The following is a 16,093-nucleotide window of genomic DNA, read 5'->3' as shown; positions in this document are numbered from 1 at the left end:
AGTATTCACTTGTCTGCCTTCACATCCATATGAACTTGAGAGACATCCCATTCGTAATCCATAGGGTTTAATATGATGTCGGCCCACCCTTTGCAGCTATAACAGTTTCAACTCTTCTGGGAAGGCTTTCCACAAGGTTTAGGAGTGTGTTTATGGGAATTTCTGACCGTTCTTCTAGAAGCACATTTGTGAGGTCAGACACTGATGTTGGATGAGAAGGCCTGGTTCACAGTCTCCGCTCTAATTCATTCCAAAGGTGTTCTATCGGGTTGAGGTCAGGACTCTGAGCTGGTCAGTCAAGTTCTATCCAAACTCACTCATCCATGTCTTTATGGACCTGCTTTGTGCACCAGTGCACAGTTATGTTGGAACAAGAAGGGGCCGTCCCCAAACTGTTCCCACAAAATTGGGAGCATGAAATTGTCCAAAATCTCTTGGTGTTAAAGCTTTAAGAGTTCCTTTCACTCAAACTAAGGGGCCGAGCCCAACTCCTGAAAAACAACCCCACACCATAATCCCCCCTCCACCAAACTTTACACTTGTCACAATGCAGTCAGATAAGTATCGTTCTCCTGGCAACTGCCAAACCCAGGCTTGTCCACTGGATTGCCAGACGGAGAAGCGTGATTGGTCACTCCAGAGAACTCGTCTCCACTGCTCTAGAGTCCAGTGGCGGCGCTTTACACCACTGCATTCCACGCTTTGCATTGCGCTTGGTGATGTAAGGCTTGGATGCAGCTGCTCGGCCATGGAAACCCATTCCATGAAGCTCTCTACGCTGTTCTTGAGCTGATCTGAAGGCCACATGAAGTTTGGAGGTCTGTAGTGATTGACTCTCCAGAAAGTCGGTGACCTCTGCGCGCTATGCCCCTCAGCATCCGCTGACTCCACGCTGTCACTTTACGTGGCCGACCACTTCGTGGCTGAGTTGCTGTCGTTCCCAATCGCTTCCACTTTGTTATAATCCCACTGACAGTTGACTGTGGAATATTTAGTAGTGAGGAAATTTCACGACTGGACTTGCTGCACAGGTGGCGTCCGATCACGGTACCACGCTGGAATTCACTGAGCTCCTGAGAGCGACCCATTCTTTCACTAATGTCTGTAGAAGCAGTCTGCAGGCCTAGGGGCTCGGCTTTATACACCTGTGGCCATGGAAGTGATTGGAACACCTGAATTCAATGATTTGGATGGGTGAGTGAAAACATTTGGCAATATAGTGAATGTAGGGTTAAACTCACTTTTTCCACATGAGAAAAAATGGTTTATTTCAATTTCATAAAAGATGACAAAAATGTCAATTCCAAGTGTCACTTGTTAAATTATGACTCATTTATCAATCAACACTGTTTAACCCCCTAAAATCCCAGGCTTAGTAAATACTAAAAGTTCTTATTCAGTAACTGGCAGGCCCTGGCTACTTAAGGGGTAAAATGAAAACTTATCTGTATCTCCAAATATGAAGTGATGTTAATCTATTTGATTAAGGATTTTCCTAACCAATCTGTCCAACATTGTTGGAAAATGTTTCTTTCTTTTTTTTTTACAATAGAAGATGTCCAAAAGCTACTATAACTTTTTCAACCTACCTGATTACTATGGAGACTGATGCAAATCTCATTGTCTTGGGGAATATTTTCCAAGTGAAAAGAATGAATCAAAGAGGAACACACCTAAGAAAAAACACATAACAATTCTCAAAAATTTGAAAGAAGAATGTTCAATTTCCAACCACATGCCGGTCCAATAATTAAGATATTGTAGGAAGGTATGGTATTTGACACCAATGTTCAAAACCTGTGTGTGAATATTTGAGGCTAACAAGGTAATTTGCTGTTTGATCAGTTTACAACAAAAATGTACTTTCCGGCAGGAGCCTACAAAGCAAAAACGGGAAATAATGCAAAAAATAACGCTTAGCCTTTCTGAACTCACATATGGGTGCTGTGGTTGATAGCCCAGGGTCAGTACATGAGTGGCTTTTCTGCTGTCTTGAAGCAGTGACTTGGACTCCAGAATGTAGACTCCCTTATGTAGGTCAATAGTGAAAGTCTCCTGTAAGAGTAGACCTTCAGGAAGGAACTTAAACGGCTGCCTGTTGAACGGAACCCAAACAGCTCTAACCAGTATACATCTAAACTCCATCAGAAGAACCGTCATCATTTTTCCTGGTAATGTTGTCATTTCCATGATCAGTTGAATCTTTAATTTTATTGTCATCATGGTAAAAGTCAGCATCAATAAACATAAGAAGCACAATAAAGTTTTCCAGACTGACCTGAAGTGGAGCACCCATCTTTTTTGATACAAATTCCTGTCCTTCCTCATTTCCTCCACTCTTCCCCCTATCTCCAGTTCTAGATAAGGACTGTTTAGTTCTGACAAGGTCATATTCATCATCACCTCGTTCTTTTTCAGCTTCTGAAACAAAAAAAGGACATAAAAATATTTTCCACATCAGAATTATGAAATAACACCTATAACACCTGGAATTATGAAGGTTATAAAAAGTGTTCAATGAAAATGTCTATATAAGTAGTGTCTCTATTGCTGTGGTCTAGTTTTGTCCAAGCAGCTTCATGAAGAGCAGCCTTGGACGCTTTGCCAACAGGTTTGAAAAACTCCACACAAGCAGAGAACTTGCTGGTTAGCCGCTTAAAACTGCTACAACCTTTTTTTTCTAAATTCCGTTTCAAAAACTTTCTGAGAACGTCATTTTTTGTTTTGAGAACATAAAACCCAAATCCAGAAAAAAATGGGACATTTTGTAAAATTCTATAAAAACAATAATTGGTGAGAACAATGAAAGGATTTCCAATGTTTTCACTGACCAACTTTATTGTGCTTTGTAAATATAAACAAGTTTAGAATTTGATGCCTGCAAGATACTTGGAAGAGTTGGGACAGTGGCATGTTTACCACTACATTACATCATCGTTCCTTTTAATTACACATTTTAACTATTGGGGAACTAATGAAACTAATAGCTGCGGTTCTGCAAGTGGGTTTTTTTGCACATTCTTGCTTGATACAAGACTTCAGCTGCTCAACAGTCATCATTGTCTGATTCTCCTCTTCATGATGCGGCATACATTTTCAATAGGAGACAGATCTGGACGGCAGTCAGGCCAGTCAAGCACACACGCTTTGTCTATGAAGCCATGCTGTTGTAGCACGTGCAGAATGAAGCCTGGCACTGTCTTGGTAAAGTAACCATGGACTTTCCAGAAAAAGATACTGTCTTGATGGCAGCAAATGTCTCTTAAAAATCCCCACCTCCACGTCTATGGTACCTTCAAACATATAACTGCTGTCGGAACAAAACCTCGTATCTCCAAAATGGTAACTTTACAGGAGAAGGACAAAACACACAGTACTTTCAATGTAAGTCAATGGAACCGGAGTTTTTTCCAAGTCAATTTTGGCCATTTATTTTGGTCCATCCTTCATGAAATTTACACACAATATAAAGGCCACAGGAATTGTCAAATTATGTCAAAAAATGAAAATCGACAAAAATGGAGATAGGAGGTATTGTTCCAACAGCAGCGATATGCAGGTTACCCATGGCATAGGCACTGATGCACCGCCCCCCCCCCCCCCCCCATATTATGACTTTGGTATGGAGAACCTGCCATCCGTTTTTCCCAATAACAAGCCGAAATGGAGACCCATCTAACCACACCACACATTTCCACCATCTGAGATGAGCTGGGCCCAGAGAAGTCGGCGGCGTTTCTGTGTAGAATTGATGTACGGCTTTCTCCTTGCATAATAGTGTTTCATGTTGCATTTAATGATGCAGCAGTGAACGGTTTTGAGTGACAGCAGTTTTCCAAAGTACTCCTGAGCCCATGCAGCTATATTTAACACAGTAGCATGACACTTTCTCTGCTCGAAGGTCAAGAGTGGTTTCTAGTCTTGTCATAGGACATAGATTTCTCTGGATTTCCCAAATCCTTTCATAACGTTATGTATGGTATATGGTAAAAAATATTAATTCTTTGCAGTCTTGTCTTCAGAAATGTTCTTTCTGAACTGGCACAAAGAAGTGAGCCATGACCCATCTTTGCCTGGTAGATTATTCTTTCATACCCAAACATGACACCTTCACCTGTTACTAATTCAACTGCTTATTTTGGAATTTTTCAAAATAGTTCAACTTGAATATTTTATCAACGTTTTACTCTTATTTTGTCCCTGTCTCAACTTTTTTGAGTGTGTTCCAGGCATAAAAGAAATAAATTGCTTATAAATATAATATGACATAAACACAATACAGAATACTCTCAGGTTGGTCAGCCAAAACATAAAAAGGATCAAGAGAATGAACAAAGCATAGATTTATTTTTTTTCCAATTTTACAACTTTTATTTATTTCCCAACTTTTCCGGAAAGGGGATTTGTAAGTTCACACATAAGGGTCAAATTCTGTGCTCATATATTCTCTTAGGAAGTCATCTCAAGCATGTAAGCATAAGCCTTTACACCCCAATTGTGGAAGACTCTGAAAAATATTTGAAGTGTGACTAAATTTGAACGGGTACTGTACAGAGTATCTCATTAGGCTACACTGAGCTGTGGTAGGGGTTGTGGTCTTGTGGTTTATAAGGGAATGAGAGATTCTTAGTTTTCTTAACTCTACCTTTTCCAGGGTGTTGAGGCTTGCAGAGATTTTAAGATGCTGCTTTCCATAGCTGGTGCTCATGTCCAGAGTCTTCAGTTGCTTTCCGTTGCCCAATGAGATCTCCCACCTCAAGCCTGGTGTCCAGGCTGTGCTGATGGAGCAGGAGGCATTAACTCTACGCTTCCCCAGCATTCCCCAGCCGCCAACCTGGAGAGAAGCCATCACATAAGCATGTCACTCGGTAATCAGCTAGTTTGAATCATCTACTCTGAATTCCATCCAGTTGAAAAGGTTTGAATTATTCAACAATAACTCACAAATTCGAAATGTATTATAAACTAAACACCAGGAGGTGCTTTGGATATTTATTTGATATATTCTACATAAAGAAATACACAATTTTAATTAAACAGTGAAGGCTATAATGTTTTGTCTATAGCAGCAACACACAAGTATAGTGCAGTAGGGAAAGCGTATCCAGTTTAAAGCAGAGCTTGACAAATTAATTAAAGCAGAATTTAAGCTTAATTTATATTATAATTGTCATGATTGGCTCCTCCCAGTTATCCTTATGCTTGTGTTTTGGTCTTCCATGTGCTCTTGTTTACTCTCCAGTCCTGTCCAGGGTGCATTTGTTGTGATTCCTTCCCGGTCCTGCCCCTTGTTTTCTTGACTCCACCCCTGATTGGTTCCACCTGTTTTCCACCCGTGTCGTGTTTACTGTGTTGTATTTAAGCCCTGTGTTTTCCCCTGTGTGGTCGCTGGTCTTTGTATTGTATTGTATGCCTTGTATTCTCGTGGTTTGGTTCATGTTTGAGGTGTTAGTATTGTTTGAAGTGTTTAGTCTTTGTCTTGGATTGCTTGTTTATTCTGTGTTCAGTTACGTTATGTCTGCCCATCGTTCTCTCCGTGTTGGCTCATTGAACTTGGACTGTCTTTACCCTGACCCTCGTAATAAATCGCGCTTATCTCAGCACATGCGTCCACCTCCTCATCGCTCCACAGCGTTACAATAACACAATATTGTTTCAGAATTATTTTTATATTATATAATGACAGCTATTTTAGTCACTATGGAATACCTTAAACACGTCTAGCATCAGAAATAGAAATATCAGATTATGGGCATGAGGTGAGGTGATTATGGGCTGGTTTGGATCATTTTCCCAAGCTCTGGTCAGTTTCAGGCTCAAAACCTGGTGCTAAGTGTGGGCTCAGGCTTGGACAGTTGTCAGATTGTATTTGGAAAGTTAGACCAAAATTTCTGGAGCCTGAGGATGAAGTTGCAGAGTATTTACCTTTTTTAATCATTTTAGATTTGTACTGTATCTCCAAACTGGTTTTATATTTTTGAAAATACCGACTTCATGTGTTTAAACAGTATTTCCAAACTGAATAGTGCTGTGCAGCTGTTATAACCTATAGGTGATTGCATTGGGAGGAACAAGCTTGGGCAGGCTTAGGCTAGATGGCACCACACACCTTCAGATAGGTGTCCGTAGCTGTGAAAATGTGTAAGTGTCCCTCTCTGTCTCTGTTCCTCTCCTTGTAGAGCCCCTCCAGCATCAAGTTGCGAATGGTAACCCACTTGCGGGTGGTAATCTCGGAGGTGAACTGCGTGGTGCCGTGCTGAGGCTGAGTCAGCTTGTGAGCCATGTAGACATAAACCCAAGGTGTGTCCATGTTGAAGGAGCCTGTAGGTATGGTGAAAGAAGAGGCCTCAGTGAAAGGTTTGGGGCTTTCTCTAAAACCTTTATCCCAGGTTTACAGTGTGATGCCTCTGAAGAGGTAAATCCGTACCTTCCCATTTCCTTAAGAATGATTTGGCAGACATGTCTTTCCAGTGAAGGCCAGCCACCAAGGGAATCTGGTCATTATAATTGACCTTCAGGTGGGTGCTGCTCTCGGATTTCCTTCTTCTCAGGTGGGAGTGTAGGAGCTGAGTCCTGTAGTTCAGTCCTTTCTCTGGGACTCGCAGGCTGAACTAGAGAAGGAAGGCAGAGCGGTAAGCATCATTCCTTTCAGACTCCGTCATCTCAGGTTACGTTCACACTACGAGGCTTTGCTCAGTTACAGTTCACATGCCTTGAGGAGTCACATTTGCTGTGCTGTAGGTAAAACTTATCCTATGCATGCTTTCTCAGATTTTGCATCTTCTGAAAAGACTGGATTTGCAGCACATTAAGGCAAAAAGATGATCTCCTTTTAACCTGGTAAGGTGAGCACAGCCTCAGTCAACCATTTATGCTAGAACTGAACCAAATAAGCTTCGTTTTAATCTTTAGATGGAGAAATTAGTTCCATATGAGGCAACTAAGCTGATGTTTGATTATAAATCAATGGTGCACCTCAAGAGCATAGCTGGTGAGACTCTCTCCAGACTGGTTCCTGATAGACTGACTCAGGAGGACTCTCTGTTTGTTGCTGCCCTGGTTCCATTGCTTGCCATAGCTCAGGTCAAGTGAGGACTGGACGTGAACTGGACTCCTTTCATGCCTGAGCTGTATCTGTAATTGAGGAATACAGTTTACACTATGGGTGTGAATATGCATAGATCTGTATGAATCAATCTGAAGGTGAAAGTCAGTGATTTTGGAAATAAGATTCACTTAATTTGCCAAAATAAAATTCAAAATGCAAAACTTGAACATAAAAAGGTTTTTATTGTCAGTATACAATATACTATGGAAGTCCTGAGAAGCCATGAGGTAGTTATAATTTTCTGGATTGTTATCTTGAGCTAACAAGTTAATTAGCTCATTATCGCAAGATACCATCATCTTGTTATCTCAAGATCATAACAGTTGTTTTCTTGAGATAAGAGGTTCATTATTTTGTGATCTCAAGATAATAAAGTTGTTTTTTTAATAGAGTTAATTGTAATAGAGTTAATAGTCTTATCATTTTGAGATAGGTTGTTTTCTTGAGATAACATGTTAATTATCTTGTTATTTCAAGATAACAGTTGTTTTCTTGAGATAACAAGTTCAACATTTTTGAACTCAGAATAATAAAGTTGTTTTCTTGAGACAATGAGTTCATTGTCTTGTCATTTTGAGGTAACAAAGTTGTTTTCTTGAGATAACATGTTAATTATCTTATTTCGAGATAACAGTTGTTTTTTTTGAGATAACAAGTTCAACATTTTTGAACTCAGGATAATAAAGTTGTTTTCTTGAGATAACATGTTAATTACCTTATTTCTAAATAACAGTTGTTTTCTTGAGATAACAAGTTAATCATTTTTGAACTCAGGATAATAAAGTTGTTTTCTTGAGACAATGAGTTCATTGTCTTGTCATTTTGAGATAACAAAGTTGTTTTCTTGAAATATCGAGTCAATTATCTTGTTATTTTGAGGTAATAAAGTTTTGCTTTGAAGTCACAAGATAATTAACTCGTTATCGCAAGAAAACAATCCAGAAAATGATCATGACAGCTCGTGGCCTCTCCAGACGTCCATTATGTACTGCTTTTACCTTGTGGTTTATGAAGGTGATGTGGGAGCACTGGAGCTCATGCTCTGCTCTCATGCTGTAGTGGCTCTCGTCCGGCTCGACCTCGTCCCTCAGGTTCTGAGACATGTGACACTCGTGCATATTGCGTGAGTGATCTGGAGAGAACAAGACTGCAGTTGATGCATTTCTCTCCACTCGTTTTAAGTAGTACTGCTGCTTGATGAGATCTCTCACCTGGCACACCGTATCTGATCCTCAGACCGGAGCTCCACTCAGGCCCACTGTGTTCAACAAGCCCTAGGATCCTGGTGCTTAGTAAGCTAGGCAACAGAAGCCCCGCGTCCACAGAGTACTGCCGCCGGCCATCGTCCTGCCTCCGCTCCAGCTGCACTGTGGATGAAGTCACAAACAACATCGTTATAAATAAAAAACAAAACCGTTATTAAATAAAGAAAACATATGAAACCGAGATAACATCCATTCCGTCAATGTTACCTTTGAATATTAGCTAGTGCAGCTGGCCAATCTGACTCAGCATCAAGACTGGCTCAGTGTTACTAACCTTAGGTCATGACAACCTGAACAATGAGCTGATGGTTTCTAAAACCTTACTTACTTAGGACGTGTTATCTGAGAATAACAACATCAAAAAACGTTCTTCCTCAACTGTAGCACTTCAAATGATGAGGCTGAGGCTGTGGTGGGTCCTGATGCGCTGCTTCAACTATATGAACTTGTGCTAATTATTTTGAGATAGTAAGTCATTATTTTGACAGTCTAAGTCGTTGTTTTGAGATGCTGAGCCGTTATGTTGAGATTCAAAGTCATTATTTTGAGAACCTGAGTCATTTTGAGATGGTGAGTCGTTCTTCTGAGATACTAAGTCATTCATTTAAAATGCTAAGTGATTATTTTGAGATACTAAGTCATTATTTTGAGATGCTGGGTCATTATTTTAAAATGCCAGGTCATTATTTTGAGATTTGAAGTCATTATTTTGAGATACTAAGTCATTATTTTGAGTTACTAAGTCATTATTTTGAGATAGTAGGTCATTATTTTGAGTTACTAAGTCATTATTTTTAAATGCTATGTCACTGAGACCAACTGATTGAAAGAGTGGGATCTTGAATGGAATGAAAACTTGGAGCCACACCAGCCCTTTAACCTTTAGTGACCCCTAGCTTAGACAGGTGCTCTTGCCTGAGAAGGAAGCGTCTTTACTGAAGACATTTCTCAGCTTAGCAGATACACCGATCTTCCTGCTTAGGCCCTGTGTTACATTAACAGAGAGTGTGACTGGACGACCATCCGCTGCCACTTTGGCCTCCAGTTGGTAGTGCGTTCTCATCTCTGATGGAAGACTCAGCGTCTCCATCAATCCCTAAAACACAGAGGAAAAACAGGTAACAGAATATATGAGGAGTTATATAATCAGGGCAAGGCAGTCGAAGAAGAATATAATATAATTATAATAACCTTCATATACAGGGAGTTTTGCTGTCTACTGCATCTAGGGTCACCTTTATGACTTATGGCAGACGAACGCAGACATAACAGTCGTGGACGTAACAAAGTAAATGTAATTTTCACTGGACTGGAATGAAGTTTCTCCATTTCTGGGCGTCTTTTTACTTTCACTCCACTACATTTCAGAGTCTAATATCCGACTTTTTCCTCCTACATTTTGAGAAATCTGTCGTTCCTGAGCAGTTCTGACTCTGTAATTTTCTCTACAACAGAGCATTTCACACCAAACCGCTCTGAATGACTTTGTTCATGTCTTACCTATTTAATTATGCTAAAATGTTTGAAATAAATTGTAGAATTATCATGTAAGCCCTTAATTAGCCAAGTTCTTCAGTGGTCAGGACCCCCATGGACCCTCACAGAGCAGGTACTGTTTGGGTGGTGGATCATTCTCAGCACTGCAGTAACACTGACGTGGTGGTGGTGTGTTAATGTGTGTTGTGCTGGTATGAGTGGATCAGACACAGCAGTGCTGCTGGAGTTTTTAAACACTGTGTCCACTCACTGTCCACTCTATTAGACTCTCCTACCTAGTCAGTCCACCTTGTAGATGTAAAGTCAGAGACGACAGCTCATCTGCTGCTGCACGGTTTGTGTTGGTCGTCCTCTGGTCCTTCATCAGTGGTCACAGGACGCTGTTGGCTGGATATTTTTCATTGGTGGACTATTTTCGGTCCAGCAGTGAGACTGAGGTGTTTAAAAACTCCAGCAGCACTGCTGTGTCTGATCCACTCAGACCAGCACAACACGCTCTAACACACCACCACCACAGCAGTGTTACTGCAGTGCTGAGAATGATCCACCTCCCAAATAGTACCTGCTCTGTGAGGGTCCATGGGGGACCTCACCACTGAAGAACAGGGTATCAGAGAAACAGATGGACTACAGTCTGTAACTGTAGAACTACAAAGTGCAGCTATACAGTAAGTGGAGCTGATAAGATGGACAAGGAGTGTAGAAACAAGGTCATAATGTTATTGGAGTACAATCATATTACCTTGAGGTAATAATGGTAGCTATCATCGACTAGCAACTCTGCTCTCCCTGACCACTGACCATTCACCTCATCAAGCTGCCCTGTGGAAATAAACACAGAAGATGAGAAATATCAGCCTCGTTCTGATACATTCAGTGTGTCCGTCTGTATATCTGATATATGCACAATATTTCTGACGCATTCACAGCTTCATCGGTCCAACCTTGAATGAGGATGCTTTTCAGAGGGTGGGTCATTTTCACCATCAGCCTCCGAGGACTGAGGCTGAAGTCCAGGGATACATCTCGAGGGATGGTGGACTGAGGTGTGCCAAGGAAAAGGAGAAGATTGGCCTCCAGCGGCATCCAGGAGCTCTTCTATTAAACATAAACAGCTGCTGCAGGAAACAGGCGAGCGCCGGGCATGTTGGGTTCTCCAATATAAACAGCAAAGCTGGCACTCGTCCACACTCTTAAAAATGAGGGTTCTTTAGTAAAGAAAGTTGTTCTACATCGAACCATGAACACTTAAAGAACCCCTTGTAGGATTAAACGGTTCTTTGCATGGTGAAACTGTCCTTCAGATTGGTGGAGAATGCGTTGTATATGGTTCTACATAGAACCTTTTTAAAAGGGTTCTGTATAGCACCAAAAGGGTTCTTCTATTATTACAAGGTTGGCATCATGAAAACGAAGAACTATACGAAGAAGAAATAAAAAACGCTTTTTAAAAAAGTTCTGTATAGAACTATACAACACATTCTTCATCAATCTGAAGAACCATTTTACCATGGAAGGAACCCTTTAATCAGGGTTTACATACTACTTACATACTATTTACATACTACTTTTCTTTTTTTACTTTTCTAAGTCTTTCATTTGAAAAAAGTGAGGAAATTTCAGTTTTCTGTGATACGGACTCTAACTGTGGTGAACAGAGTCATTAATTGAGGCACTCATATTTTAGCAAATGGCCTATTATATTATTATTATTGTTATTATTATAATACAGGGAGATTCACTCGAAAGAGGCCCCGGATATGCTGTAATAACTCTTGTTAGGACAAAGCCATCTGAGTGCAACAAGGTGCAGTGTGCTCCTCAGTATATGGAGCTTCGAACAAGCCGGGATGCCCGGCAATGAGGTACCAATGTTTAACTGCCATTTGCAGCATCTGGGTGAAGACCACCTTATCCCTTCACGTGTCTGGCAGAAACGGAGACCACTTCCAGCATCACACACGTCAAGGTATGTAGCGCATATTTTTGGTTCAAATGACTTTATCCTAACTGGAGTTACGACAGAATATTCAGGGCCTCTTTCAAGTGAATTGTCAGACATTCTGATAAAATATGTCCTGGAATCACAGTTCACAACAATCATTCACTTAGAAATGATTGAAACAAAGTTATAGGCATATAGCTGAGGCAGACAGATCTCTTCAGCAGAAAATCAGGCCCAACGCTTGCATCCATGGGACAGAATGACCTTCTGACCCAGGCACGGGCAGTGCATCATGTAAAAGGATTTTTTTGATAAGGCACCTGGAGCAGCCTGAGAAACACTGCCTGCACAACAAAAATACGAAAACGAGCTAGCTCCTAATTAGAAGACTAGATAAGAACTGGCAAAAAGTAGCCCATAAGCCAAATTTATGAGGAAGGTGACTAACTAACAGTGGTGGACAGTAACTAAGTAAATGTAACTCATTACTGTACTTAAGTATTTTTGGTGTATCTGTACTGAAGTTTCTCCGTTCTGGGCGACTTTTTCCTTTCACTCCACTACATTTCAGAGTCTAATATCCGACTTTTTCCTCCTACATTCTGAGAAATCTGTCGTTCCTTTTGGTTTCTGTGGGTATAAAAACGTAACATGTCAAAACGAAAGAAGCGCAAAGCCAGAGCACCAATCAGGGCCCAGCGGTCACTTTGTTTAGAGCTGGTTTTGACCTGTTGGTCATACCGACCCAGTGCAGCACGCGGTTCAACGTCAGCGCAGCAGCGTAAAACTTTGGGAGAGTCTGTTCAACATAAATGATGAACTAACCTAACTTTGTGTAAATAGAGCTCAATATAGAAATATGTCCACATATGCAGTCGAGACTGACGCGGCTTTTTTCTGAATTTCTACAAACACTATTTCATTTTATAGTAAATGAGTTTGGGCTGGTTTATGTTTATGAACAGACGCCTACAGATCAACATAGTAAAGGAGCTCATCTGTGATCCTGAGTTTAAAGCCAGTTTTTATTCAACTTAAACTTGGAACTAAGTTGTAAATAAATCTGAAACTGAAACTTTGCTTGTGTGTAAAAAGTGATTTCAGAGCCACTCGGTTCTCCCTGATGGAAACTGTTTACCTTCAGTGTTTTGTGCTTCTGATCATTTTAATAGACGTCAGCGTCACTAATTAATGACGTTCTATTAAAAGACTGGTTTACCAAGAGAGACGCTGGAGGACTTTCACCTGAAATGAGTTCATGAAGCCAGTCTGGTTATAAAAATGATAACAGGACCAGATCAGAGCCAGAATTACTCTCTTAGTACTTTTACTTTATACTTAAGTACATTTGAAGGTAAATACTTTAGTACTTTTACTCAAGTGGAGGTCTAAAGGGAGGAACTTCTACTTTTACTGGAGTGATATTTTACCTTTATCTTAACTCAAGTACATGATTTGGGTACTTCGTCCACCTCTGCCAACTAAAGGCCTTGAAGAGGTCAGAATGACTTGATACAGAAGGGATGAGAAAATTATATTTAAAAAATTATCTTAAGATTGATGGGAAATAAGGGTTTTCAAAAGACCTGGTAAGCCAAGACGTAATGGGAACCAAATGGTGATTCGGGGACATATAAAAAAGGGAGGGGTGGAGAGCTCACTCTGAAATGGGATACAAAGAAGGATGCTTTGTAATGATCTTTGCATTTGGTTGTCCGGGAAGCATCTTGCCACCTGGAGCTTAATAAATGAAGAGAGGACCTTTTCCTTCCTTCCAAAAGAACTCATCGACTGAAGTTTGTTTCTTTTCCTTTCTCTTTTACTTTTCATTTTATTACCCTTTTTGCATAAGAGAGCAGAATTCATTTAGAACTAAAACTTAACTTAGAATTAATTCGTTGTAATGTAACATACGTCCGGACTTGGGGCGGAGGCTGGATCGCTCGAAGTCCTGACAGAAGTTTTATTTATTTATTCATTTATTTTTATTCTACCCATGTTTTTGTCATTGTTACCAGTTTGGAAAAGCTAAAAAACAAAGCTAAGAAAGTTTGGGAAATTTCAATGTAATGACATTTTTTATCTGATGTCTTGTAGTTTTGCTCACAGAACCTCATTAAATATAACGTTTTTATTGCTATCTGTCAGTTTGATGAAAAAAGGCAGCTAAAACTATATTTTTAACATATTTTCATTTTATTACTTGCAAAATGAGCACAAAGTGGACGGAAACTGAGCTTATGTGACTGGAAAAAGCTTACCTGAGCAGTAAAGGCATACGCTGCCTCTAGGAGATACTTCTGAAGGCCTCGGTCCAATTTCTGAAACCTCAGAGTAAAGAGCACCGGGCCAGCGGGCGGAAAACCTCTTCCCATCAGCGACACTGGGTACGTGACATCAGAGCACAACTGCCATCCAAACAGCTTCGACCCTGAGGCATAAGGAGGAAAGTTTCACTGCATTTGTCTTCTTAAAAAAATCATTCTATTGTAACTGATACTGTAATATTTTGATTGTACATGTTTTAGGCGTGCAGGTGGTCTTCTCTTTGAGGTTCCTCGAGGCTGTGAGTTCCTCTTTGCTCTCTCCACTCACACGATACATTCTGGAGCTGTTTCAAAAAGTGCACTGAGCTTAGATTCTGTAAGCCAACAGCGTATGACTTCCATGTTTTATTGTTTTTCATTTACATTTACGGCATTTGGCTGACGCTCTTATCCAGAGCGACTTACAATTTGGTCATTTTACACAGGAAGGCCAAGGCGGTGTTAGGAGTCTTGCCCAAGGACTCATATTGGTATAGTGTAGGGTGTTTACCCAGGTGGGGGATTGAACCCCAGTCTACAGTGTAGAAGGCAGAGGTGTTAACCACTACACTGACCAACCACTTTTTATGCATACATGTAAGATATTCCCCTTTCGTTTATTTAATTTCCACTCAAAACAGCTATTACAAACTATTTACTCACTTTCGGTGTAAGGAAAAACCAGAAAACATATATATGAAGGACCACCAAAACTGTCCCCATCAGATAAACAGCACTTTAAACTGTCACCTTTGAGAGAGAGAAGAAAATCAAGCTGCTTCAGGTCTGAAAACGTCCACAGGCGTTTTAAGATTAAGATTAAGTGACCCTTATTTCTGTCCATTCTTTCACTGTGAGAAGACCACTCTGTGCTATGGGTCTGAAAGGATGTGTAGCTGTAAAGACGCCCCACTGAGAAAAGGAAATAGATAAAAACAAAACAAAAAAAAGGTAGAAAAATTTGTCCTAGAACACTGAAACTGGGATGTGATCTGAGATGTGGTTTTCTGAACTGATGACTCTAAATTTCTATTTGGAATTACTTGGATTATAAGAAGCAGAAAATGCAACCAACACCTAAGACTGAACTTTGGATTTCTTCAAACTTCTTTATATTAGATAGTCATTGAGGCCGTCTGATTTTCTGTTAACTGTCTGTTTTCTGACACTGAAAAATGAATAACTTTTACTTAATGGCTGTTTTGACTGGACTTTAAATAAACAAAGCATGGTCTCTGATTTTGCACAGTACTGCATATCGCTGTGGTCGGAACAAAAACTTGTATCTCCATTTTTGTCATTTTTCCAATTTTTGTCATAATTTGAAAATGTCTGTTGACCTTTACATTGTGTGTAAATTTCATGATGGATGGTCCAAAAGAAACGACCCAAAATGACTTGGAAAGATGTCTGGTTCCATTGACTTGCATTAAAAGTAAAGTATGTTTTTATCTTCTCCTGTAAAGTTACTGTTTTGGAGATATGAGGTTTTATTCTAACAGCACACACACACACACACACACACCCTCAGGGTCGCGGGGGGATGCTGGAGCCTATCCCAGCGGCCTATTCTAACAGAGAGAAAAAAAAATTCAGACCTAAAAGACACAATATCCATAACATCTTCAGGTGTGTTGAGGACCATCTTTAGACTTTGCCCATTGTGCACATATACACCTCCGTCTAAGCTGGTGGAGGTTCGAACTTGGGTCGCCCACTCTAGCCCCACTCGACCGAATACTCCGTCCACTCCCATTCTGGCTGAGATGCCAACAAATGCACTGGATGTGAGGACAAGAACAAAAGAGTGAAAGAGATCATTCAGCAATGCATTGGTCACCACCAAGATGCAAATTAAAGGGGCGTTTGGATAGGCATTGACCCCCCTGCCTCTAATCAAGGCCTTCCCCAAAGGAAGTCAATGTCTCGACTCCCCTATGAATTAATTTACCACGGCATTTGACTTTGACTA

At 40.4% G+C, this 16,093-nt stretch overlaps 1 protein-coding gene across 4 annotated transcripts in view; it reads right to left on the bottom strand.

Annotated features, from left to right (window-relative positions):
- Positions 1-16,093, bottom strand: part of LOC108437497 — a 72,528-nt gene that overhangs the window by 34,434 nt on the left and 22,001 nt on the right. For all 4 annotated transcript variants that reach the window (XM_017714627.2, XM_037544950.1, XM_037544953.1 and 1 more), the window contains exons 19-33: positions 15,720-15,902; positions 14,335-14,426; positions 14,077-14,246; positions 10,815-10,968; positions 10,613-10,692; positions 9,289-9,469; positions 8,320-8,475; positions 8,107-8,240; positions 6,976-7,134; positions 6,428-6,611; positions 6,110-6,321; positions 4,646-4,834; positions 2,279-2,421; positions 1,936-2,095; positions 1,590-1,673 (exon numbers count right to left, since the gene is read on the bottom strand). In XM_017714627.2, the coding sequence (XP_017570116.2) occupies positions 1,590-1,673; positions 1,936-2,095; positions 2,279-2,421; positions 4,646-4,834; positions 6,110-6,321; positions 6,428-6,611; positions 6,976-7,134; positions 8,107-8,240; positions 8,320-8,475; positions 9,289-9,469; positions 10,613-10,692; positions 10,815-10,968; positions 14,077-14,246; positions 14,335-14,426; positions 15,720-15,902 (2,281 nt within the window). The remainder of the gene's footprint in view (positions 1-1,589; positions 1,674-1,935; positions 2,096-2,278; positions 2,422-4,645; positions 4,835-6,109; positions 6,322-6,427; positions 6,612-6,975; positions 7,135-8,106; positions 8,241-8,319; positions 8,476-9,288; positions 9,470-10,612; positions 10,693-10,814; positions 10,969-14,076; positions 14,247-14,334; positions 14,427-15,719; positions 15,903-16,093) is intronic.

The sequence above is a fragment of the Pygocentrus nattereri genome, chromosome 2, assembly GCF_015220715.1.
Source record: "Pygocentrus nattereri isolate fPygNat1 chromosome 2, fPygNat1.pri, whole genome shotgun sequence".
NCBI lineage: Eukaryota > Metazoa > Chordata > Actinopteri > Characiformes > Serrasalmidae > Pygocentrus > Pygocentrus nattereri.
The sequence above is the reverse complement of the archived record's forward strand: the minus strand, read 5'-3'. Positions and strand labels throughout refer to the sequence as shown.